This window comes from Stenella coeruleoalba (assembly GCF_951394435.1).
Source record: "Stenella coeruleoalba genome assembly, chromosome: 5".
NCBI classification, from domain to species: Eukaryota; Metazoa; Chordata; class Mammalia; order Artiodactyla; family Delphinidae; genus Stenella; species Stenella coeruleoalba.
In genome coordinates this window covers 65,032,249-65,056,182 of record NC_137150.1, presented here as the reverse complement: position 1 = coordinate 65,056,182, position 23,934 = coordinate 65,032,249, and the positions used below count along the sequence as shown (strand labels likewise).

Here is a 23,934-nt window from a genome sequence, read left to right as displayed (position 1 = left end):
CGAGCTTTGCTACAGCAAAGACGCCGACGTCACAGAGGGGGCGCCCACGTGACGGTGGCGGAGCAGGCTGTACCATCGTCCGGGGGCCGGGGAGGGAGAGCCGCCGTCTGGCCCCTCGAGCCTCACAACCGAAACCTCCAAACCCGAGACGCCCAGCCTGTGAGGAACCCGAAATATGCCGGACAGTGGGAAAATATTGTGCCTTTGAGGGTTTTTTATGGGCCAAAGCAGGCAAAAGTCGCGGAGAGCTGACACCGAGTCCTCCCCTGCCACGTAGCAGTGGTAAGGCCCGCAGCTCAAATTCCGAGAATTGAGCTCTGTTGATTCTTAGAACTGGGGTTCTTAGAAGTGGTGATGCAAGAAGTTTCTAGGAAAGGCCGGACACCAGGTGATTATTGCTGTTGCTGCCGCCGCTGCTGCTGCTGCTGCCGCCGCCGCCGCCGCTGTTGCCGCTGGTGCCGCTGCCGCCGCCGCTGCTCATGATCATTATTTTACCTTTTAATTCTTTTTTTTCCGCTCTTGCCAAATGCTTTGGCTACAAGTTTCCTATGTGTATCTATTGATGTAAATGTATATATTTATTTATTGTAGCTGTCAGGTGTTAAAATAAATGCCGAAGATTAGTCCCACGTCTCTCCCACTCTAGGATATAGATTTTTATATATTTACTATTTTATTCTTGTTGTCTTTGAGTGAATTGGCCGGTTTGGGGAGGCTTTTGCCACCCTCCCTTGTGTTGTTTTGGTTTTTGAAAAGGAGGTGGAGGAGAGGAAGGAGGGGAATTAGGGGGCGGCCGGAGCAGAAAGGACGAGACAGTGCTTGGGGGGGGGGTGTTTCGGGCAAGTCTGGGGGCTGTCTGGCCCCAGACGGCGGAGAGGACGCGCGCTAGCGCTCTCGCTCTTTCTGCTGCTGCTTGCGTACGGCTTGTGATCTCGCTGGATTCGTGCGGCTGTGTTTTTTCCCTCTTTTCTCGCTTGCAAACTGCCTTCCTTGCTCCCTCGCTCCAGCCTCGCCTTCCCTCCCTCCCTCCTCCTTTCCCTCGCCTCTCCTTCCTTCCCCTCTCACGTCCTTCTTGGTCACTCCGGGAGGCGAGGAGGGAGGCTGCCCGCTCGCTCGCCCCGCTGGCTCCCTTCCACCGGCCTTGGTCCTCTAGATTCCCTACCTCCGAGCCGAGATTTGGGAGGAAAAATGCAAGCGAACTCCTCGTTTTGTTTTTATTTTTTGTTTTTCATAAACCCAGTTGAAGTATGGGGTTCTCCTCTTTCTTTTCAGAGCCGTGATCTTCCTAACGAGATCCGAGTGTTTTGGTGTCCCCTTCCCCTGCGTTTTGGGGGAGGTTTAGCTTGCCTGGGGGCGGGGATGTTGAATACTTTGAAAATTATTCTTTCTTGGTTGCAGTCTAGAGAGTCGGGAAGCCCCGCGCGCTCCCTCACCCCATCGTGGGGAGGGAAGCTTGTGGCGGGACGGGGATTTGGGGGGTGGGTGGGAAAGGGGTGCGCGTTTGCACCTGCGGTGCTGTTCAGCGTGCGGGGACTCCGGGAACCTTCGCAGGACGGCCCAGCCAAGCGGGAAGGTGGCGGGATTTCTGGCGGTCGCGGTGTTTGTATTTTGGGCGCTTCGTGACTCGGTGTTAGCTCCCAATGGCTGTTCCCCCGCTTTCCTAAATTTTATTTTTCCCATGGTGCAGGCTTTGTAAAAACAAACAAACAAACAAGAACTGCGGGCCGGAGAGTAGCCGGCGTCAAGGCTTCAGATTCCCGAGGTCCTTGCGCTGGGCGAGGGGAAAAACAAACAGCCCCAGCCCGCGGTCCTACGTGCGAGACCCGGGAGGAGAGAAGGGCACTTTGTGGCCCCGGCTGGGGGATCTGGCGCGGGAGAAGGGGGCGCGGGCGCGAACGGGAGATCTTTGTGAGTGATTTTGCAAAAACGGATTGCGAGGTTGGTTGGATTTGCAACCTGTGGCTCTCCTTGAGGGAGTAAGAATGCGGGAAGGCGGCGGCGGCGGCGGCCCGGGGAGGGAGTGGGTGGGGAGTTGGAGCCTCGGAAATCGGCTGCGCTGGGGAGCAGCGGGAGCGAGGGGCCACCCCGCTGCCGGATGCAGTGACCGTGGTAAACGTCTTGAGAACTGTGGATTGCGTTGCGCCTTTATGATGCCGTATTATCTTGGAACTGGCCAAAAATGGAACTAGTGTGGCAATAATGAGTTTTAAAAGCTATCCTATGGAAAACAAATACACAAACCTACAAATTAAAAAAAAAGCATGAAAAAGACCCTTTTTATGTTGTGCACTTTCTCGAAATGTTTGACTTGGTGGTGGGGGTCCTGACAGCTGAGCCGAAGGAATGACCCCAAAGTGGGTGCTCAAAGTCCAGAGCTGTTACTGGGTCCCTGACCTCTTCTGTGAGCTGGTCATCCCCCCCCCCCCAGGAAACTGATTTAATCCTTTATGGATTTTTTGTTCAGTTTATAGTTTCCAGGAGGTAAATCTTGTAATGCTTTAGTCTTTTTCTTTTTTTTTTTTAAGTAAAATGTCAGTAGATGCATTTTTTTACTTAAAAAAAAAGTAAAAAGAAAAAAAGTGGGGCAGGAGAGAAGGAACCAGGGAAAGGGCTGTTTAGAAATACAGTTTGTGGCTCTGAGCGATGCCACCGGCTTCCTCTACAGAGACTGCCAGTTTCCCTTTTTCTTTGCAAGGTGTGTGTGGTTTTAATAAATAACTTTAAAAAAACGTAAGAGGGGGGCCCGCAGGATCTGTCAGGAGACAGGTATCTATTTTGCTCATTATTTACTACTAAGAGCCTTTGGCACAGGAACAGAGCCTCGTAAATCTGCAACCCAAGTTGAAGTTCATCTGGCCCTAGTCCACCCGCTATTCCTGGAGGTAGCAAACATGAGCTCAGAGGAACGAGGTGAAATCACATTCTTGCTTTAAAATATATGTGTGTTTTCTTTTAAAAGGAGAAAAGATATTTGTCTCTGGGGGAGGAGGAAATGGAAAGGGAGTACCAGGAGATGGGCATTCCCTTGCTAAAATGACTGTAGTTGAGTCTTCAGGCCAAAATAGAAACCTGAAGATGGGAAATAGTCCTCCCTCCCCCCACTTATAAATAGAAGGTTCCAATATCCTATTTGGAAGATTTCCAATACTGCAGGCCCAAGCACTGACTGGTTTTAAGGGTCTGTTGATAGTGACAATAAGGCTAGTAGCTGTTTGTAAAAACCGGGCAACTTGAAGAAGGCAGCTAGAAGTGGGAATTCTCCAATTGGCCATTTTCTCTATGCTCAGTTTTGAAGGGTTCTACTCCTTGCTTTCTTGAAAAGCCTGTCCCATTTTTATTGTGGGTTTGGTTGACAGGAATGGGACTCCAAACTCTTAAGCTGTCGTTTGCTGAGCCTTAAAGAGTTCCAGTTATTGGTTGAGTAAATGGTAGCCATGGCTAGATGTCAAAATTCTTCCTTCCCTCTCTCCTTTGCCGGGTAGCCACACTCACAACCCACTTTGTTGTGAAAAATTTAGCGATTCAGAGGAGGTGGTGCGGTAGCGCCACCCCTCGGTGGGTGAAACTATCTATTTGCAAAAGTCAAATATTTGAAAAATGTTGTGAAATGACCTTTTGAGGATTTTTTTTTTCTTTAGGAAGGGGAGATAAAAGTAGCTTTTTAACAAGGACTTTGTAGTTGATCTCTCAAAAGGAGGGAGAAAAGCTAGGATGGTGTCATAATAGGCGAAGTAGTTCGAGTGTGTGTGTGTGTTTGTGTGTGTGTGTGTGCGCGCGCGCGCGCGCTCTCTCTCGGGAATGCTTGCCTGGTTGGCTTTAAGTAGGGGAGTTCTCCTGGCGGAGGTAGCCCCCCTTCCCTCTTGGACTTGACCTCTCAGGGCACCCGAATTCTGCTGTCTGTCTGATATTGAGACAAGGAGGAATGTTTTGGTGTAAAAAACCATAGCGACTGGAAGTCCTGTAGTTTTGCTGGCGGTTGAAGATGGTGTATGCGGGGATGGGTCGGGGAGGGAGGTTTGTGGATGGACTGGGGCAATGGTAGGCTGATCCGTAGCCGGGTTTGGAGTCCTCTGGGAGTCAAAGTAGTGTGGCGCGTGCCAGTTGCCTGCACTGCGCAACAAGTGGGAAAGCCACCGCAGTGATCCGAGCGAGGGTGCTGTGTTGTGGGAAAGCTGGCCGGTTTCTCTTCGCCCCACTGGAGGCCAGGAACGGCTCCTCCCAACCCTCCCCGCCTCCCACTCTGAGACGAGAGCCCCACCAAAAGACCACCTCATCCCCACTCCCCCATCCCCGGCTTAGCCGAGCGCTGTTAAGCCTGCCCTTGGCCTCCAGGACCCCTTTTCTACGTGGGAATCAGTTTATTCCCGACTGTTTTGCTGGTCGACCAGTGTTTGGTAGAAAGCTCTGGTAATGCCGTTGACTGCCTTCTGCTTTTTGAAGACATGTGCACCCTTTCTTTCTCTTCCCAATACATTCAGCCTTTCGGGCTGGAAGAATCAAGGTATACTACATGAACGCAGCTCCAGATACCGCGTTTTGGTTGCTAGAGGCCTGAGCATCGGGAAGAAGGAATTACATCTAGTAAATTCAGTGTTTTCCAGCTTTGCCCTATGGAGGCACCCCCCCCCCTTCCCTTAAGAGACAACAACAGCAAAAAGGTGGGGGGCAGTCGGGTGTGGAAGGCTGTGGTCGCGCGGCGATTTTCGCACGGACTGAGTCCGCCACCTAGTGGTGGGTCCTGGCTGAGTTCCCTGCCTAGGGCAGTGGACCGACCGCGTCACCTACGGGTCCCCAAGTATCCCAACCAGGTGCTAGGACTGACAGAGGGGAGGGTACCCTCCAATGAGGATGACACCCAACCTCCAAAGTTTTGGTACGATGGATGAAAATTAGAAAGCCTGCGGATGCTTGCTCCATTCACAGCCACTCAGCGACGGGCATCTGTCTCCGCTAAGAGAACCGAAAAGTACCCGATTCTGAAAACACGATTTCCCAGTCTCTGTGGCCTCTCCCCCGGAAAAGTCAATACTGGAGGGATGCCACAGGGGCTCTAGGACATATATCGCTTTACAGTTGAGGAAACAGGCCTGATGAGAGGGTTAATGGCGAATTAGTGACCTAACCGGAACCCGATTTTAAGCTTCTGAATTCCAGGTCAGTGACTTAAAGTCAAAGGCGAGTTTATCTCCGCCCCTTTGAGTTATCTAAGAGAAAGGAGCAGAAGTCAGAGGGAGCCATGATTTTAACCTCTTAGGTAACCATTGTTGGAAAGGGTTCCCCAGCTGTCCCCGAGGAATTTGTTTAGAAAGCATGGCCCAAGATTTTCAGTCACAGACATGAAAAGCCTACGGTAGTGCTCAGGGGTGGGAGTCTTATTTCTTGGGAGGGGGCTGTGCGTTGTGTTAGGGCGTGATTAAAGCCCAGTCCCTAGACTTGCAGAGATGCACCTCGCTGCTCCCGAGGCTCACATTTGGATCCTGAAATAGCTCTCCTCTCCTTCTTTCCAAACTTTGTTTAGTGGCTTGGCGAGAAATCAGTTGTGTGTGTGTGGGTCCTATGGACCGGCAGAGTGAAATCCACAACAGCTTCTCAGAAAAGTTTTCTTTCTCGGAGCTCAAATTTTAAGATGGCAAACGCGCGACCGAGTGCTGGCGGCCCCTAGCGACCGCAGGCGCGCACACCCGCGGGAGAAGCCGTTGTTTCCACCGCCCTGGTCCGCCGGAATCGAGTTCCGCCTCTCCCGCTGCGGGAGCTGTTGGAGGCCGCGTCGGAGAAACGCGCCTCTGTTCGGGTTGGAAACGAATCTGGGGACGGGTTTGAAGAGCGGTCAAGTTTGACTCATCGCTTTCCAAGGACAGTTAGTGCCTTCCATCTTCATTAACGTGAATAAAGACCTTGGCTGACTTCTGTCCAGATCGGATTTTTAAAGGCATTGTTTGTCTGGGGAGATCATGCCTCCCCCCTCTCCCGCCAGACTTTTTGCAAAGGCCGAGCCCGGTCCAGCCAGGATGGCCAAAATATCTTTGCTCGTGGTCGGCTGGCATCGACTGCCGGCCCTTTCTGGAAGGCTGTCACGAGCTGGGCGCCTGGGGAGCGTCCTTTCTGCAGCTCCTCTTCAGATCTTGATGATAAAACACATCCCTCTATTTTATTGCATTTCCTAGAAGCTTGCAGGCTTGCAAGAGCGCTGTTGGCAGGAAGTGTGATAGAAATGAAAGTCAGGACATAATGTCCCTGAACACCTCCTCGGTCACCCAAAGCGACTGCCAAGGCCACCGCGTTATCAAATTCACTTTCATCTACTGTCTTCCTACCCCCCCGCCCCCAGCCAAGAGCGCGAGGAGTGTTTCTCCCCCAAAACAAAAACAACTCGGCGGTTTGACCCTACCCCGCCACCTCCAGATCACCATGGCTAGACCCGAGCAGCTCATTAGTTGAGACGCTGCGGAGAAAGGGAGCGCTCCGAAAGGAGCCCTGATGCTGGTTCCACTGCGGCAGCTCCAACCTTATTAAGATCCCCCGTCCCTGCCCCTAAAGAGTGCTCCGCACTTCCAGATTCTCCTTTGGATTTCTCAACGAGTTATTGGAGTTATTAGATGACCAATAATCCAAAACCCGAACGGGATATTGAAGGGGGAAGGGCGGAAGGCATTCTCCAAATCGGGAGACTGTGTCTAAACTAGGTCAATGGGAAGGAGGGGCGGGGCGACAAGGAGTTGTCGGTTTTAAGCCTTGATGGAGGGCTCCCTCTAGTGTTAGCCAGCGGTAAAACATGATTAGGTTTGAGCTAGTCCTGGAACCACTGGCCTCCTAATTTCCAATAAGTGCATTTACTTAATTTTAGCTTCCCTTCCTAGATTCTCATCCCATCCCATATTAAATTTCAGCCTTCGCTTTCACCTTTATCCCACCGGGCGAAGGGATGAGAAAGTGGGATTTTATGAAGCCAGAGAGGCCCAGTCTTTACTGACCCCGCCTCCACTGCTGATGTGATGCGCGGCGCACTGTGACGCTACCCGCCAGTTTTAGGAGTGGACTGCGGCCTCACAGGTTGCATCTTTCGCGCCCCCTACTCCCCACCTCCCGGCCCCCAAAAGTGCCCCTCGGAGCCCGATACTGAGACCGATTAGGCGATGGCGCCCAGGGATTATAATTCCGAGAAAGGCCACGGGAAGGCGAGGCAACCTTGGAGCGCGCCCATGAACGCGATAGGGTTTGCGCCCAGGGCCCTGCCGAATCCCGACCTTTTCTCTATGGTTTCGGAGAAATCGGATTCGGAAATTCCGAAATCTGGCCAGGTTCGGCCTGACAGCTCCTATTCTAAAGATCTTAGGCGGAAACCGAGCCGAGCTGGGTTCGCCTTCTTGCCAACGTAGGCGGAAGGGGCTTTCGGTTTAGTTTTCCTCCAACTCGGCTGGGGAGCGCTGGATGGAGACCCTCAGTCCTCGGGATTCCATCTTTTTTACCTTCAGTCCTCGCCTAACCACTCCCTTTAAAACAGGGGGAGGGGCGGGGGGGCAAGCAAAATGAGAGAAAGAAAGATAAAAAAAAGACACACCAGGCAAACAAACACCGGAATTCGGCAACTTGAAGTCATGAAATAAGCCGGGGATTGGACGCGAGATCCTGGGTTCTAGACCAGCTGTGCCTGACTTTCCCTATTTATAAAATTGTTATGGGGAAAGGGTTGAACTAGGTGAACTGTAGGAGTTCTGGACCGGGAGCGGACGAGGTATTTAGGGGAAAGTGTGCCGTATTCCTCGCGAGCCTCCTCCCCGGGCGCCCACCCCCTCCGCCAACCTCGCCGGGTGAATCCCCGGCGGCCCGCGCGGCGCAGGCTGCGATCCTGGCGGCCGTCCGGGCCGGCAGCTTCCTGGAAAGTTACTTCTCGTTGGAGCCGGCGATAGGCAGAGAGTGTTCTTTGAAATCCGCTGAGTGGAGATCGACTACGTTCCGGGAATGAGAGGGTTGTGCCATTCCCCTCACTGCCCCCTGCCTTGACGGCGTAACAGGAAAAAAAAAGAGAAAGAAAAAAGGCACACATAATGTTCGTTACCGAGGTGCACGAAAAGTTTTTTTTGAATGTAACCAAATTAAGGGCTGCCACCGGGGTACCGCCGGGCCTCCGCCGCGCCTGCGGGGGCTTCGAGGTGGACGGGCCGCGGTGCGGGCAGCACGCCCGGGGGTGGGCGGTCCCTGGCAGACAGGTACGGTGTGATGGGGGTGGGCGAATCTGCGGATCTGCGCGGGCTTGCCCTGGCCGCACGGCTCGATTTTGTGCCCTTGTGTGTGAGCAAGAGACGGGGGCTGCCTCTGGAGGCGGGAGGGAAAGGCTGGGGTCTTTCATATTGGATGGCTTTGCTCTCCTCACCTCTTGTCTCTCTCCCTCTCCTTTATGCTGTCTTCTTTCTCTTTGACTTTTTGGAGGGGGAGTTCCCTCTTCTTTTCTTCTTCAGACCCTTTAAAGGATCTGCCTTCTCAAGGTGCCTCATTGAAAATACACAGGGAAAGCGCCAAAGGGAAAGTGTGTGGGGTGAAAAAGACCATGTTTAGCTCTCACTTGGTGGTTTCCGCGACTGGGGCTGGCTGGGGTGGGGAGAGCCCACGTCTGGGCCCTTGCAGATGTCAGTTTCTCCTTGACAGCTCTGCTCTCTTGGTTGTTTCTGTGGAATGAGTCTTGCGTTTGGCATTGGTGGGATGGCCGAAGCTAGGAGACGGCGTTCGTCCTGGGCTTTGCTTGGAATTAGTTCTGAGATCTTGGGCGAGACATCCCCTGGAGCCTCGGTGGCCTCCGAGCAAATGGGGGCTGGTATTGTTATCAGCCACAATCATGGATGGGAAGGAGCTGAGTGGTCCCCAAAACCAAACCAGGTGCTGTAGTGCTCCCACACCTGCAGCATCTAGAGGGCGGCAGCGTTGCCCACGCCCACTGTAGCCCACATACTCACTAGTTGTGGGGCTCCGAAGACAAAGCTAGCTGAGAAAGGAGTGGACTTAATAAGGACAGGGGCCTTAGTGTATGTGCCTTGTTTTTGGTCAAGCCAGGCCGAGAGGTTTACAGTGGAAAGTGCCCAGCCTAGGGCCTGGCTGACAGTGGACCCAGGGGAATTGTTTTGTTTGTTTGTTTCATTCCGCATCTGGAGTGAGTCATTGCCACTTGTCAAGGTGAAATGGCAAATCTGGGCTTCCTGTGGTTCCAAAAGTCTGTGACTGGAAATCCACAGGCAAGATGGTGTTTGAAGCTTGTTCCAGGGCAGCCTTAGGTATTCCAGAAGGGTTGAGGGATCTCTTCCACGGGGGAAGAGGGGAAGGTTTATAAATAAACCTCACGTGTCTTCCGCATTCGTTTTCCAAGGAGACCATCCTTGGACTTTGGTTAGGACCCATTCAGTGTATCTCTCTTTGCCCATCTTGAGTTAGAATGGGGAGAGGAGGAAATAAATAGGTTCTTTTGTCTTTTTCTATCCTCTCCCTTCCCCCATTTCCTTCCCCCATCCCCACTCACTCACATGCACACATTAACCTTGAAGCCGATGAGACTGAGTGACTGGCACTTGGGACCACAGAGAAATGTCAGAGTGTTTGGTTACAGACTCAAGGAAACCTCTCATTTTAGAGTGCTCATTTGGTAAGACTCAGCAGCCTGGAATGGGGGCAAAGTGCTTGTGTGAGGGAAGGAACTTAAAAATGAGATTCACCCACGTCAGGGTGCTGTCTTGCATGTTCTACAGCACGTAGGCTGATTTGGAAAGGGAACAGGAATTTAAGCCAGAAGACCTAGGGCCAGGTCACTCACCATTTATGTGGCCCAATATGACCTCCCTGGCCTCGGGCCCCTTTACCCGGAAGATAACTCTAAAGGGCTACACTTTAAAAAAAGTCGGGCAAGGGGGGGGGTGTGTGGTTTCAAATATTGTTCTGTTTTGCAGCCCACATGTGATCATAAATGATAGTCTTTCACCTATGCTTTAAATTATTTTGTTTTAGAGAAACCAGTTTGGAGAGGGTCCATATTTCCTAAGCGCTTCCTGGCCGGTTCTCAGCTAAACCTCACAGTTAAATCTTTCACCAGCAGGGGGAAGCACAAACTCGGAAGTTTGTAACCCTGTATCTGGTCTTAGGCCCAAGAGGGATGGGAGGGGAAATTTCAAAAAAGGAGAGAAGAGTAGATATACCATCTCAGGCTGTATTCTGCAGATTCCTTATTCTGTCTTAAGTGTTTCAGCTAGTCAGGAAATACTGCCTAGCTGTTTGTCCTGAGCAAGCCACTTGAACCCAAGTTTCAGTTTTGTCATCAGTGAAATAGGGATAAAGATGTTGACCCTGTTGGCCTTGTGGAGTCATTCTAGGCCTTGAAAGAGAATATTTTAGCAGGTTTTGAAACGCATCCAGAGTTTTTAGGCCCCTGAAGGATCATTCTCATTAGTATTGAAAGCATCACTTTTATTATTTTTTTCTTTCCCATAAACTCAAGGGCCTTTGGATGGCATACAGTTTTTACTCTGAGAGAGGAAATAAATGTGTCTACGTATATGTAATTAATGTATGAAATTGTATTCCCAGTACTCAGGGTAAAAACATTATTATCGCATGGCTTTGGATGCCCGTTGTTTCCATAAGAGCCGAGCTGGGAAAAATGTTTGCTAGCTTGTGGTAAAACCGCACCAGCTGGCAGGCTGCAGCTATCAAAGTAAAACTAAATATGTGTGTCCTAAAATAAGACTATAGTGGACAATCTTACATTCATGAAATCAATTTCTGTTTGCTTTTTTATCTTCCCTGCAGGTTTTAAGCAAAATTTTGGACTGTGAATCAAGGCATTGGGTAAGTAAATTGAATTATGTGCTTTACAATTTTGTGGACAAACTTTTCTTTTAATTTGCCAATGTATGTGTCTCTGTGAATGGTGCCACTCTTCATTAGATGAGATAAAGGAGAGCCGATTGCCTGTCCGTCACACCCAGCCCCCACCCCTTTGCCCCTGCGTTCGACTGTCTTAACACTGTTGTGCGATCACTCATTCCCTTACTCGTTTCTCGGTTCCCATTAATTTAGCCACCTACTATGCACCAGCAAGGCGCTAGGTGCTCAGGATACAGTCAGACAATCCTGAAGCCTAGCAGGGGAGAGACAGATGGTGGCTGGGATAATGAAATGAGATGCCGATGAGAATAGCTACGATTTTTGAGAATCTACTGTGGACCAGGCACGTATCTCTAAGTTTTACAACCGCCTAGGAATTACTACTCCCGTTTTGGGAAACTGAAGCCCAGAAACCGTAAAACAGCTTGCTCCAAGTCACACAGCCTGCAAAAGGTATGGCCCATGCGCTCACCTTCAAAGCATGCTTTCTCTCCCCTGTCACACACTCACTGCCTCTCAATGCTGGCAGCGTGTTTGGTATGTGGAGAAAACATTCAACAAATATTCATTCCCTCCTCTTTCCCCAATAGGGTTTTCTGTTAACAAGTTGGTTAAAGATTATTAGCTCATTGTACAGACATGAAGAGTAATGCCCAGAGATGGGCCATGAGTTGTTCAAAAGCAAACACAAGGGAGCAGGCTAAGCCACCTGCTCTCACACTCCTGGTGAGAAGGAAACAGGTTCTGGAGGACTAACAAGATTCTGACCTTTTCTTTCAGGTGAAGAAAAAAATGGCCTCGCCGGCTGACAGCTGTATCCAGTTCACCCGCCACGCCAGTGACGTTCTTCTCAACCTTAATCGCCTCCGGAGCCGCGACATCTTGACGGATGTTGTCATAGTGGTGAGCCGGGAGCAGTTCCGAGCCCATAAGACGGTCCTCATGGCCTGCAGGTGAGGGGTCTGGAAGCGGAAGGTGGATGATGGATATAAGGGGAGCGATGGTGCCGGCTGCCAGTGTGGAGCATGGAGGCCTCTGGCTGTGTTTGGGATCACATCTCATTTTTCTCCAGATCTCCAGCACGTGGCCTGGCCGAGTGAGTTCTCAGGAAGCAAACGAATGAACATACTTTTAGAAAAGAAAGAGTTTCCATTCTGTGGGGATAGAGGGAGAAGAAATCATATACTGTCTCCGGAAGCGATGTGTTTTGGGCAAACATGGAGACTAACTTCAGTGAACCAGTGAAAAAATGAAAAGTGAAAGCGAGTTTTAAAATATTTTAAGCGAGTTAATTTAAGATCTTTTGCTCTTTTTTTCCTATGACTGTATTTATTTATACCATGACTATATTTCTATGGGTGTTTCCGAGCATATGTAAGTTGGTGAAAGTGAGCTGGCTAATTCTTCATACTTGACAAGTACTTCAAGTGTTCAGAGCGATTCATGTTACAGCACCTCCCTGGATCTCCATAGTGGCCTGTGTTATGGATGGCACGATTAGCTCCATTTCATAGATGATAAAATGAAGACATTCACAGGCAAACTGACGTAGAGCCAGGGATCTTGATTGCTAGTAGAGGACTTATTCAACATCTACAACAAGCACCTTTGTTTCCAATAGTGGAGAGGTTTATATAGAGAGAAAAAGAATAGGTAACGCTAACCGAATGCTTACTACGTGCCAGGCATCAATCTGTCCCCTTCACATTCTCATTCTTGCCATAGGCCTGTAAGGGAGACACTCTTGTTTCTGCTTTGCAGAGAAGGAAACCAAGGTGCAGGGAAGTGAAGTCTCTTAACCAAGGTCGCCTAGCTAACTACTGGGTGAAGTCTAGCTCACTTCTGGCAACACGCTCAGAAAGAGTAGAATCCAGATGACAGTCCAGAATGTTGGCCTCTCACTGAGTGCTCTTTCCTCTACCAGACACCGTGGTACCTGGAGGCTTGGCTTGACACTGACTTGGCTCTCCTAGGAGTATTGACCTTGTGATAGTCTATGGACTTGTAGAAAATCAGTAAACTGTAGATGTAGGCATCATTTTATTTGTCATCAATACCCAATTTGCTTCTAAAAAAATACAATAAGATTTAAAAAATAAGGATAATGTGATGGAACAAGAAAAGAAATGCTTATCCCAAAGATATAGACTCAAAATAGTTACTGCAAATGAGTGCTAAATTTAGCTCTGGTAAGCTGTGCAGTTAAGACCAAAAGAATACAGGTTCTGTGACTTTGTGAAAATCACTTGACCTCTTTTTTTTTTTTTTTTTTTTTTTTTTGTGGTACGCGGGCCTCTCACTGTTGTGGCCTCTCCCGTTGCGGAGCACAGGCTCCGGACGCACAGGCTCAGCGGCCATGGCTCACGGGCCCAGCCGCTCCACGGCATGTGGGATCTTCCCGGACCGGGGCACGAACCGGTGTCCCCTGCATCGGCAGGCGGACTCTCAACCACTACGCCACCAGGGAAGCCCTCACTTGACCTCTTTGATCTTAGTTCCCCCGTTTGTAAAGGGAGAGAAGGATAGAATCTACCTTGCAAGGTTATGAGGAGCACAGGATAGTGTATGTAAGTGTGTAATGACTCTCTGGGATTTAGTAAATTCTCCATAATTGGCAACTATTATTAATTGCCATGGAAGCTCTGGAGCTAGGTCCAGGGGAGAGGGGCTGAGCGTCCGTGGTGACTGTAATTGATAACAGTTTCTATGTGTCTGTTATAGTGAGACATTTCTTTGTCTTACAGTGGCCTGTTCTACAGCATCTTCACAGACCAGCTGAAATGCAACCTCAGTGTGATCAACCTGGATCCTGAGATCAACCCGGAGGGGTTCTGCATCCTCCTGGACTTCATGTACACATCTCGGCTCAATCTGCGGGAGGGCAACATCATGGCCGTGATGGCCACAGCTATGTACCTGCAGATGGAGCATGTTGTGGACACTTGCCGGAAGTTCATCAAGGCCAGGTGAGCTGCTGCCTAGATGGAAGCCTCGGAGATGGAAGGGATCAGACAGGGTCGGAAACAATTGATAATGCTTGCACACAGAAGAAACAATCCTCTGTGATACGCCACAACCTACCTTTCCACTGCTTTTGCACACTCCTGCTACCTAGATATGCCGTGTGCCTCCCCACTTCTTGCTTCCTTCCATTCACTTGATAGACCCTTTCCTCCCACGCATCCTGTAAGACCACGCCTGGATGCCGGCTTCTTCATAGATGTTTGTGCACTTATCACTTTGCTCTTTCCTCAGCTCTTCAGCTGTGTCTGAAAGCCTTTTGCCTGTCTTTTAGACTTTGCCTCTGTTTTCACTATTTGCATACATGTTTTAGTTCTCCTTTAGGCTTCCACTGTAACTATTTACATATGCCCCTTAGTTCCCCCACCAGACTGTGGGCTGCTTTACTCATCTTTTATGTCACCCTGCTGCTACTAGAGAGAACATTTATTGAATTAAATAGGGTTCACTGGGTCTAGCCCCCTATCTGAGGGCTGGTAAGACATGACTATCACGGAAAGTTGAGGAACCTGAGAGCCAAAGAAGGGAAGAGCTTTGCTAAGTGGAACAGAGACTTGGGCCTTGACTTCTATAGAACCGTTGGATTCAGCTACTCCAGGATAATTGCATCCCTTCTCAGACAGAAAGGTTTGCGGCCTCTGTTTGAACATCTCCAGGAGCCAGGAACTCAGTGTTCCCAGAGCCATGCAGTTCTCCCTTGGATAGTTTGAAAGCTCTTCTTTACAGCGGGTTGAAATCTGGCTCCCTTCACCTTCACTCCTTGGTTCTAGCTCTGTTAACTGTGATCAGACTGAGCTGGCCTATTTTTCACCCACATAATGTCCCTTCAAGTATACGCAGCTTGGGCTCTTTGTCTCCTGTGGGTGATAATGGTGGCAAGATCATCATTATGAATGCTTTCTCTGGGTCAGGCCTTGCGCTTGGAGCGTTCGGTAACTTGCTCCAGGTCACAGAGCTGCTAAGTGGCACAGCAGGGACTGGAAACCAGGTCTGGCTGCTGCAGAGCCAGGGCTTCCTACGCTGGCACGTGCTGCCTGTTCTCCAAAGTAAACTCGCCCACGGCTCCAGGCAGTATATAGAGCGAGTCCCTTCTTCACAGGGCACCAGTATAACAAAGACCCTCCAAACATGTAGCACCAACATCGTATAAGTTGTTCCCTCCCTGAAGCTCAGTTACCAGGTGTGTAAAATGGAGACAGTAATTCCTGATCTACATCCCTTCTGTAAGGATGAAATGAGATAAGGACTCTGATAGCTTTATATTCTGTAACATCTGAATAATTATAGATTCATGCATATGTATACATATGGGACTTAAACATGCAAAATCACGTCTAAACAGGCACTGATTGTGTGGGTAACTCACTTCCCTTCTCTGGGCCTTGTTTCCCCAGCTGTGGGCTAGATTGCTAGACTTTTAGCAGAACTGCCTTGTAACTGCAAGTGTTTCCCTACTCCAGAGCCACATCGCCCAGGTCTGACTGACTCAAGTGCAAATGTGGTTTCATAGACCAGTGTCACTTGGAAGGTTCTGACTTGGAGGCCGGGGTCTTCTCTCTTTTTGCTCCTGCAGTGAAGCAGAGATGGTCCCTGCCATTAAGCCTCCCCGTGAAGACTTCCTGAACAGCCGGATGCTGATGCCCCAGGACCTCATGGCCTATCGGGGCCGGGAGGTGGTGGAGAACAGCCTGCCCCTGAGGAACGCCCCTGGGTGTGAGAGCAGAGCCTTCGCGCCCAGCCTGTACAATGGCCTGTCCACGCCGCCAGCCTCGTACCCCATGTATGGCCACCTTCCGGTCAGCAGCTTCCTCTTCTCCGACGAGGAGCTGCGGGATGCCCGGATGCCTGTGGCCAACTCCTTCCCCAAGGAGCGGACCCTCCCCTGCGACAGTGCCAGGCCAGTCCCCAGTGAGTACAGTCGGCCGGCCATGGAGCTCTCCCCCACTGTGGGCCACAACAACGTGTACTCACCCAAGGAGGCAGCCCTGGAGGAGGCGCGGAGTGATATGCACTACAGTGTGGCCGAGGGCCCCAAGCCTGCTGCCCCCTCGGCCCGGAGCGCCCCGTACTTCGCCTGTGACAAGGCCGGCAAAGAGGAAGAGAGGCCCTCGTCGGAGGATGAGATCGCCCTGCATTTCGAGCCGCCCAATGCACCCCTGAACCGGAAGGGTCTGGTGAGCCCGCAGAGCCCCCAGAAGTCCGACTGCCAACCCAACTCACCCACGGAGTCCTGCAGCAGCAAGAACGCCTGCATCCTCCAGACCTCCGGGTCCCCTCCGGCCAAAAGCCCCACTGACCCCAAAGCCTGCAACTGGAAGAAGTACAAGTTCATCGTGCTCAACAGCCTCAACCAGAATGCCAAACCAGAGGGGCCCGAGCAGGCCGAGCTGGGCCGCCTTTCCCCTCGAGCCTACACTGCCCCGGCGGCCTGCCAGCCGCCCATGGAGCCCGAGACCCTTGACCTCCAGTCCCCAACCAAGCTCAGCACCAGTGGCGAGGACTCCACCATCCCACAGGCCAGCAGGCTCAATAACATCGTCAACAGGTGATTTCACAGGCAGTCCGGACCTGGGGTCGGGGCTCACCGGGGCAGGGTTCTGGGGTCACTTCTGATGGGTGCAGGGCGCTGTGTTCTGCTCTTGCCTGAAATGCTGAGCACATTGGAGGTATGGGCCAAGGCCTATTGACTGAATTGGCCTAGTGAGGAAGGACCTTGAGCTTCGGTATATTTTCACAGAGAGAGAGAATTCCCCTCCATGGTAGATGAGCATTCCAAGAATCCCAAGCTCCTGCAATCTCTGTGGCAGCGGGGAGTCCTCTTACTTGCCTTGGACCGAGGGAGGCTGTGGACTGTAGCACTGAGGGGAGGAAACTGGGCCCGGGAGTGGAGTCTGGGCTCGGTGTGGCCCCCATCAGTGATCTCGATGTGTCTGCTATTTGGAGGTAGGCTAGGGGATAAATAACTCTGTGGCGTCAGATTCCAACTGGCCTCTGGGCTGCCCTGAGCACAGGGAAGAGGGGATGCAAAAATGCCAGGCAGAGCGCTCTGCCCTGCTCCAGCTGCTGAGGCCCTTTTCTCCCCGCCCACAGGTCACTGACCGGCTCCCCACGCAGCAGCAGTGAGAGCCACTCTCCGCTCTACCTGCACGCCCCCAAGTGCACGTCCTGTGGCTCTCAGTCCCCGCAGCACGCAGAGATGTGCCTCCACGCCACTGGTCCCACGTTCCCCGAGGAGCTGGGAGAGACCCAGTCTGAGTACTCAGATTCCAGCTGTGGTGAGTTCCTTCCCCTCCCTCCCCTGGCCTCTGCCTCTGTTCCACAGGCCTTGTGTTTCCATTTTATTTACGCTGTTGTCATTGATTGGGAGAAGCCCCTGGTTGGAAGTCCAATGGCATTTAAATCAGCAACCCGTAGTCCCACTCTTGACCTCGTAGGGAACTAGTTGACCAAAGCAAGGGTTGGGGAATTTGAGTTAATCTGGGGGACTGCAGAAGGACCACACAGCCTTTTCAGCTTCCTTCCAGCAAAGTTGGCTGTGGGGCTGGCTATAACTAGCTCCCGGAGCCTTCTCAGGCCCACTGGACCCCAACCGATTGGTGTGCATGTTGGTTCACCCTGCTAGGCTGTACGTTCCAGAAGGAGAAGCATCCGGCCTCATTCATGCCTGCATTTCCCATCGGGCCAAGTGAGTCTAGCACAGAGTAGGCGCTCAGTTATTGTCAGCTGAATTCGATTAGTTGAACTGATTATTAATTGACGTTTCTGGATAGTGTGTGACTGGCCTCCCCAGTTTTTACCTCTTCCTCCAGCTCTGTCTGTAACAGGATAGCCCAGCGATGCCTCTTCAGGGGTGAACTACCCTGATGTGTCATTTCCAAATTGTTAAAACAAAAGAAAAAATTAGTTATTTACACTCAGAGGCTTGGCACAGGGTCATGGACCGATAGTTGGGAGAGCAGGGACTGTCCCCTCCTGGCCCTGTGGCCATTTGCCTTTGCTCTACACTCCAGTTCCTTCTCTCTGGGCCTGTGTTTCTACTTCCACCATCATCTTTGGTCTCCCTATCTCAAACTGTTTGGGAGACATGAAGTCCAGATAGGTGCAAGGGTGACCATGGTCATCATTAATTCCTCCTTTGATGACCTCAGAGTATCTTTGACTTTGATTCATATCTTACATTCCTATGATGCTTTATGTTATACAACGTGAGCCTGCGAGGTAGGCAGGACAGGGGTTTATTATCCTGATTTTGGAGATAGAGACACAGACAGAGGCTGTCTTACCCGAGGGCTTCTGTGTATGAATGTAAGTAGAACTATGACCTGATAAGGAAAGTCAGTTCTCAGAGCTCTCGAGAGAAGGAGGTGCCAAGCTTTCCTCAAGCTGGCGCAGGCCATGTGGGTACCTGTGGGTTTGAGTTTCCCTCCTATACCTTAATCTTCAAATCTGTCTCCTTTCGCCTCCACGATCGAGACTCTAAATGCTAAGAAAAAGAGAATCCGCACAGGCCCTTTGCTCTGGGCTCCCGTGAACCCTGGGCAGACAGGGCGCTGGGGGCTCAGTTTGGCCCTCGGGGGAGCTCCAGAGTGGGGAGGCCTCGGAGCCCTACCTCCCTTCCTTGTGGTGCTGACGCTGGTGCCCCCTCCCACCCTCCGACAGAGAACGGGGCCTTCTTCTGCAATGAGTGTGACTGCCGCTTTTCTGAGGAGGCCTCCCTCAAGAGGCATACGCTGCAGACCCACAGTGACAAACCCTACAAGTGTGACCGCTGCCAGGCCTCCTTTCGCTACAAGGGCAACCTCGCCAGCCACAAGACCGTCCACACGGGTATGGCCCTGTACACCCTGCCCCCACCCCCCGAGCTCACCAGGGTTCCCCAGGGGCAGGACGGGGAGAGCATTCTCGAGAAAGCAGTGTAGGGCCTCGGTGCCCTGTGGGGTGAGGCAGGGGGCAGGTGCTGCCCTGGCCTGAGTGCGGGCCTAGCCCCGCCACGTCTTTGCTTAGTGACCCAGCCACTCCCCACATCCTTTGTCTTTCCTCTGACAGGCTCTGTCTTGCTTCTCCACCTTTGCTGGGGTCAGAAGTGTTAATCCCACTGCACAGGGGAAGAAACTTTGGCTGAGAGGGGCAAAGTCAATTCGGTTTTTATAAATCAGAAAAACGCTAAAGGCCTCTTGATTCCCTCTAAGGGCTTGTTCCTTATCAACTCACATTCCTTTCCCAGGTAGCGTCTAATAACCTGATAGTTGTCCAAAGTTGACTCTCTCCTGGTATTTTAAATGGGTCTATTATCCCAGAAACTTTCCATGAAGGAAGGCTCGGCCCTTCTATTGGTTTCCTCTGTCTGAGCAACTACTCCAACTCGGGCCCCAGCTCTCGTGCAAACGGAATCCAGATGTAGTTGCCACAAGCGGAAAAGCGTGTTTGTTCTCAAGGAGAGAAACTAGAGCGGCCTGATTGTGTCTCTCTGGGAAGTGGGTTGATGACTGAATCAGTCTCACCCGAGGGAAGAGCTAGAAGAGCCTTCCCAGGTAATCTAAACTCACCCCTCGGGTTCCAGAGAGGGAAACTGAGGCCCAGAGAAGGAGAGTGACATGTCCACGTCCCACAGTTAGATAATCCCAATGAAAAGGCTGGTTCTTGGAACCTCGCTCCCTCCTTGTCCCACGCCCTGCGTCCTTTCCCTCCCTCCACATCACCACCTGCTTCTTGAGCCTGGCCGTGGGCGAGGTGTGCTGGTGCGTGTGTAAGAGAGGGCTGGCAGGCAGGGGTGGCCAACCCCTGACGCCTCTCTCTGACATCTTCCAAGGGAAGGAAAGCCAAAGTGGCCCCAGGAAGGGCAGCTTGCTTTGAAATCCAGGGCCCGGGGACTGTGGAGACCTCTGCTGAGTGTGGCTTGCCTTTTCCCCTTCTCTCGGTAACAGGTGAGAAGCCCTATCGCTGTAACATCTGCGGGGCCCAGTTCAACCGGCCAGCCAACCTGAAAACCCACACCCGAATCCACTCCGGAGAGAAGCCCTACAAGTGCGAAACGTGCGGAGCCAGATTTGTCCAGGTGAGCAGAGGGCGTGGGGAAGGACCCTAGCCCCGGGTGCCGCTGAGAGGCTGCGGCGTGTCTGTAGCCCACCCCGGCAGAGCCTCTCACTTCGCTCTTTGCTCTCCTGCGCAGGTGGCCCACCTCCGTGCCCACGTGCTCATCCACACTGGCGAGAAGCCCTATCCCTGTGAAATCTGTGGCACCCGTTTCCGGCACCTTCAGACTCTGAAGAGCCACCTGCGAATCCACACGGGAGAGAAACCTTACCATGTACGTTAGCCTCTCGTGGCTGCTGGCTGGCCTGGGATGGGTGCGGAGGTGGAGGGCTGGGGCCGCAGGACTGTTTGCTCTAATCTCAGGCGCGCAGTGGGATGACCACTGAACTCGAATGGTCCTAAGACAACCAGCTTGACCTTGGCCTGAGTCTTAGTTTGCTCATCTTTAAAGTGGAGGTGTTGGGCTAGGTGATCCGGGCCTTAGGAAAGAGGTCTGGATTGTGAATACATAGATATCAAGAGTCATTCATTCATTCCACAATTGCTTATTGAGTGCTTCCAGCACGGCCCTAAACTGGGCTAGATGTCTACTTCAGAGGAGCTAAGGTGTTTGAGAGGGGGCAGTCAATAGGGTAGGAGGAGAACCAGAAGAATGTGGTGATACAAGGGAAAAAAACAGAGAAAAGGCAACTGCAGGTGACCAGCAGCGAAAGGCCATGATCGGGCCATTGGAATCACAGTGTTCTAGGGCAGGGTCTCAGCCAACTATGGCTTGTGGGCTAATTTTTGAAATTCCATGAGCTAAGAATGGTTTTTATACTTTCAAATGGCTAAAAAGAAATCAAAAGAATAATATTCTGTGACATACAAATTATATAAAATTTAAATTTCAATGTCCACAAATAAGGTTTTGTTGGTACACAGCCAGGCTCACTTGTTTACGTATGTCTCTGGCCTCTTTCACACTATAATGCAGAGCTGAGTAGTTGTGTCAGAGAATGTCAGGCCCACAAAGTGGAAAATATTTACTGTCTGGCTCTTTACAGAAACAGTTTGCCGATCTCTGCTGTAAAGGGGAAAGATACTGGCCAGGTAGCTGAGATATCTGGGTTCTTATTCCAGCTTTGACAATGACCCTTTTTAGGGCTGTGGGCAAACCCTGACCCTCTCACTGGGCCACAGTTTTCTTTCTCTATGAAATAGTGAGGATGCTGTAGATGAGCAGTTTTCAAACTGTGCTCTTCCAATCACTGAGGTTCTGCAACCCCGCAGGACAGGACGGGAATGAGACAGTACCAGTCTCTTTTCCTTTCCAGTTTCCATTTAATTTGAAAAAAGAGTCCCGTGGTTTACAGGTGTGGAAACTACTGTTATAGATGAGGCTGGCTTTGCTGAGTTTATGGCATCGCTCTAGGTCGTGATGGGCACAAGGACGAATGAATGAATCGTTAACCCATATCGCAAATGTTAACCTGAAAAGGTGGTTACTCTCATTCAGTTGTTTATCAATCCTTGAGTGAATATCTTCTTACTTGCTTTTGTTCTTGGGCAAATTAATTACCCTCTCTGTACCTTAATTTCCTCATCTGTAAAATTAGCCTGATAATAACACCTACCTCATGGAGTCATATTAAATTAATGGATTCCCTGAAGTGTTCAGAACAGTGCTTGGCCCATAGTCCAGTACATATTTGCTGTTTCAGTTATTTTGTGGGTGTTTAGATGCACAGGAATGTCAGAATTAGGAGTGACCTTCAGAGTGTATTGACTCAGTCCCTTACAGAAGGAAAAGCCAAGGCTCAGAGAGAAATGCCGCACTCAGGACGCACAGCGGTGGGTGCCATTGATATGAGGGGCCCTTGTCTCCCAAGACCGGGGCTCTTTCTACTCACTGCCTGCCCATTTAATTTTTTAATTTTTCTAAATATATTTCCTTTTTTATTTTAAAACATATTCTCTATATGAACATATTTTATTACACTTTTATTAGGGGATAGTTTTTTGTGCTTTTTTTTTTTTTTTTGCGGTACGCGGGCCTTTCACTGTTGCGGCCTCTCCCGTTGCGGAGCACAGGCTCCGGACGCGCAGGCTCAGCGGCCATGGCTCACAGGTCCAGCCGCTCCGCGGCATGTGGGATCCTCCCAGACCGGGGCACGAACCCATGTCCCCTGCATCGGCAGGCGGGCTCTCAACCACTGTGCCACCAGGCAAGCCCCTAGGGGATAGTTTTAGATCTATAGAAAAGTTGCAAAGATAGTATGGAGAGTTCCCGTATGTACCCAGTTTTCCCCTGTTGCTAACGTCTTACTACTAGGGTACATTTATCACAACTAATGAACCCATTCCGGTATGTTATGATTAACTGAAGTCCATACTTTTTTGGGTTTTCTTAGCTTTTACCTAAAATGTTTTTCTGTTCCAGGATTGCATCAGGTTACCCCATTACATTTAGTCATCCATGTTACTTTTAAAGAACTTTCCCACTAAAACCATTATCATCCATTCATTGAATCAAAGCAAGAAACAGCTCTGCTTGCTAATGCCTTGTTAGCTGATCTGAGGTGTACACACTCACTTAAAGGAATATAACTGTATTTTTTAAGCATATCCTAGATTCCAGAATTTTTATGAATTCAGACTGTTCTAATCCATTTATGCAAATATGTTCAGATTTATTGCATAATTGTCTGAGGTATATTCTGTTAGGAACTGGGAAGATTATAAAGTTTAGTAAGAAGTGCTCACCACCATCAAAGGATTCCCTACCTGAGAAGGATGCTAATGCATGGGTTGGCAAGGCTATCTGGCATTACATGGCAAGGCTAGAAATCTTACAGAAGTCAAAGGAAAGAGGGATTATTTTCATCCTTGAGGGATTCAGGAAAGCCTTAAAAATTTGGGGAGTCTGCATCGGAACTGCATTTTTGGTTTAGACTTGAACTTGTGGAGCTGAAGCAGGGAAATTCATCTCAAGTGGGGTAAAAGCATGACCAACACTTTGGAAGGCAAGGAAGGGACATTCGTACACAGCTTACTTGTCCCTTAGCAGAAGCCAGAATTCATGTGGGTTCTCAAAGTGGCCTTCCAGAGGGAAGAGCTGCCCCATCCCTTGAAGGGAGAATCTCTCCTTCTCAAGGTCCTTGAGTAATGACATGTTTCTTGAGTTGATGACTAACGGTTTGCCTCTGGTTCTCTTCCAGTGTGAGAAATGTAACCTGCATTTCCGTCACAAAAGCCAGCTGCGTCTTCACTTGCGCCAGAAGCACGGTGCCATTACCAACACCAAGGTGCAATACCGTGTGTCCGCCACTGACCTGCCCCCGGAGCTCCCCAAAGCCTGCTGAAGCATGGAGTGTTGATGCTTTCCATTCGAGCCCCTTCTCAGAATCTACCCAAAGGATACTGTAACACTTTACCATGTTCATCCCATGATGTAGTGCCTCTTTCATCCACTAGTGCAAATCATAGCTGGGGGAGTGGGGGGGTGGGGGAGGGGCGGGGGGAGGGGGAGCCACGGCCGCTCCCCTCCCCCACTGCCGTAAAACATTAAGAAAATAATACTGCTTCTTCTCCTATGTGTAAGGCGAACCATGTCAGCAAAAAGCAAAATCATTTTATATATCGAAGCTGGGGGAGTATGCAAAAGTTCTGACTTGACTCAGTCTGCAAAATGAGGAATGTATATGTTTTGTGGGATCAGATGTTTCTTTTGTATGTAAATGTGCATTCTTTTAAAAGAAGAGACTTCGGTATGTTATCAAAGAGAGGGCTTTAATTTTTTTAACCAAAGGTGAAGGAATATATGGCAGAGTTGTAAATATATAAATATATATATATATATAAAATAAATATATATAAACCTAAAAAAGATATATTAAAAATATAAAACCGCGTTAAAGGCTCGATTTTGTATCTGCAGGCAGACACGGATCTGAGAATCTTTATGAGAAAGAGCACTTAAGAGAATATTTTAAGTATTGCATCTGTATAAGTAAGAAAATATTTTGTCTAAAATGC

The 23,934-nt window shown here is 50.3% G+C and overlaps 1 protein-coding gene across 2 annotated transcripts; it reads left to right on the top strand.

Annotated features, from left to right (window-relative positions):
- Window positions 1-294: 294 nt before the first annotated feature.
- Window positions 295-23,385, top strand: BCL6 (BCL6 transcription repressor). Of its 2 annotated transcripts, none has more exons than XM_079921388.1 (10): window positions 295-388; window positions 10,786-10,824; window positions 11,644-11,816; window positions 13,608-13,829; window positions 15,458-16,429; window positions 16,975-17,159; window positions 18,544-18,711; window positions 19,809-19,939; window positions 20,054-20,191; window positions 23,118-23,385. In XM_079921388.1, the coding sequence occupies exons 3-10, from the start codon at window positions 11,656-11,658 to the stop codon at window positions 23,259-23,261; spliced, it is 2,121 nt and encodes a 706-aa protein (XP_079777514.1). In that variant the 5' UTR covers window positions 295-388; window positions 10,786-10,824; window positions 11,644-11,655; the 3' UTR covers window positions 23,262-23,385. The 2 variants fall into 2 exon arrangements, with proteins under 2 accessions (XP_079777514.1, XP_079777515.1); XM_079921389.1 differs by lacking the exon at window positions 295-388 and adding an exon at window positions 8,679-9,628.
- The last annotated feature ends 549 nt before the right edge of the window (window positions 23,386-23,934 follow it).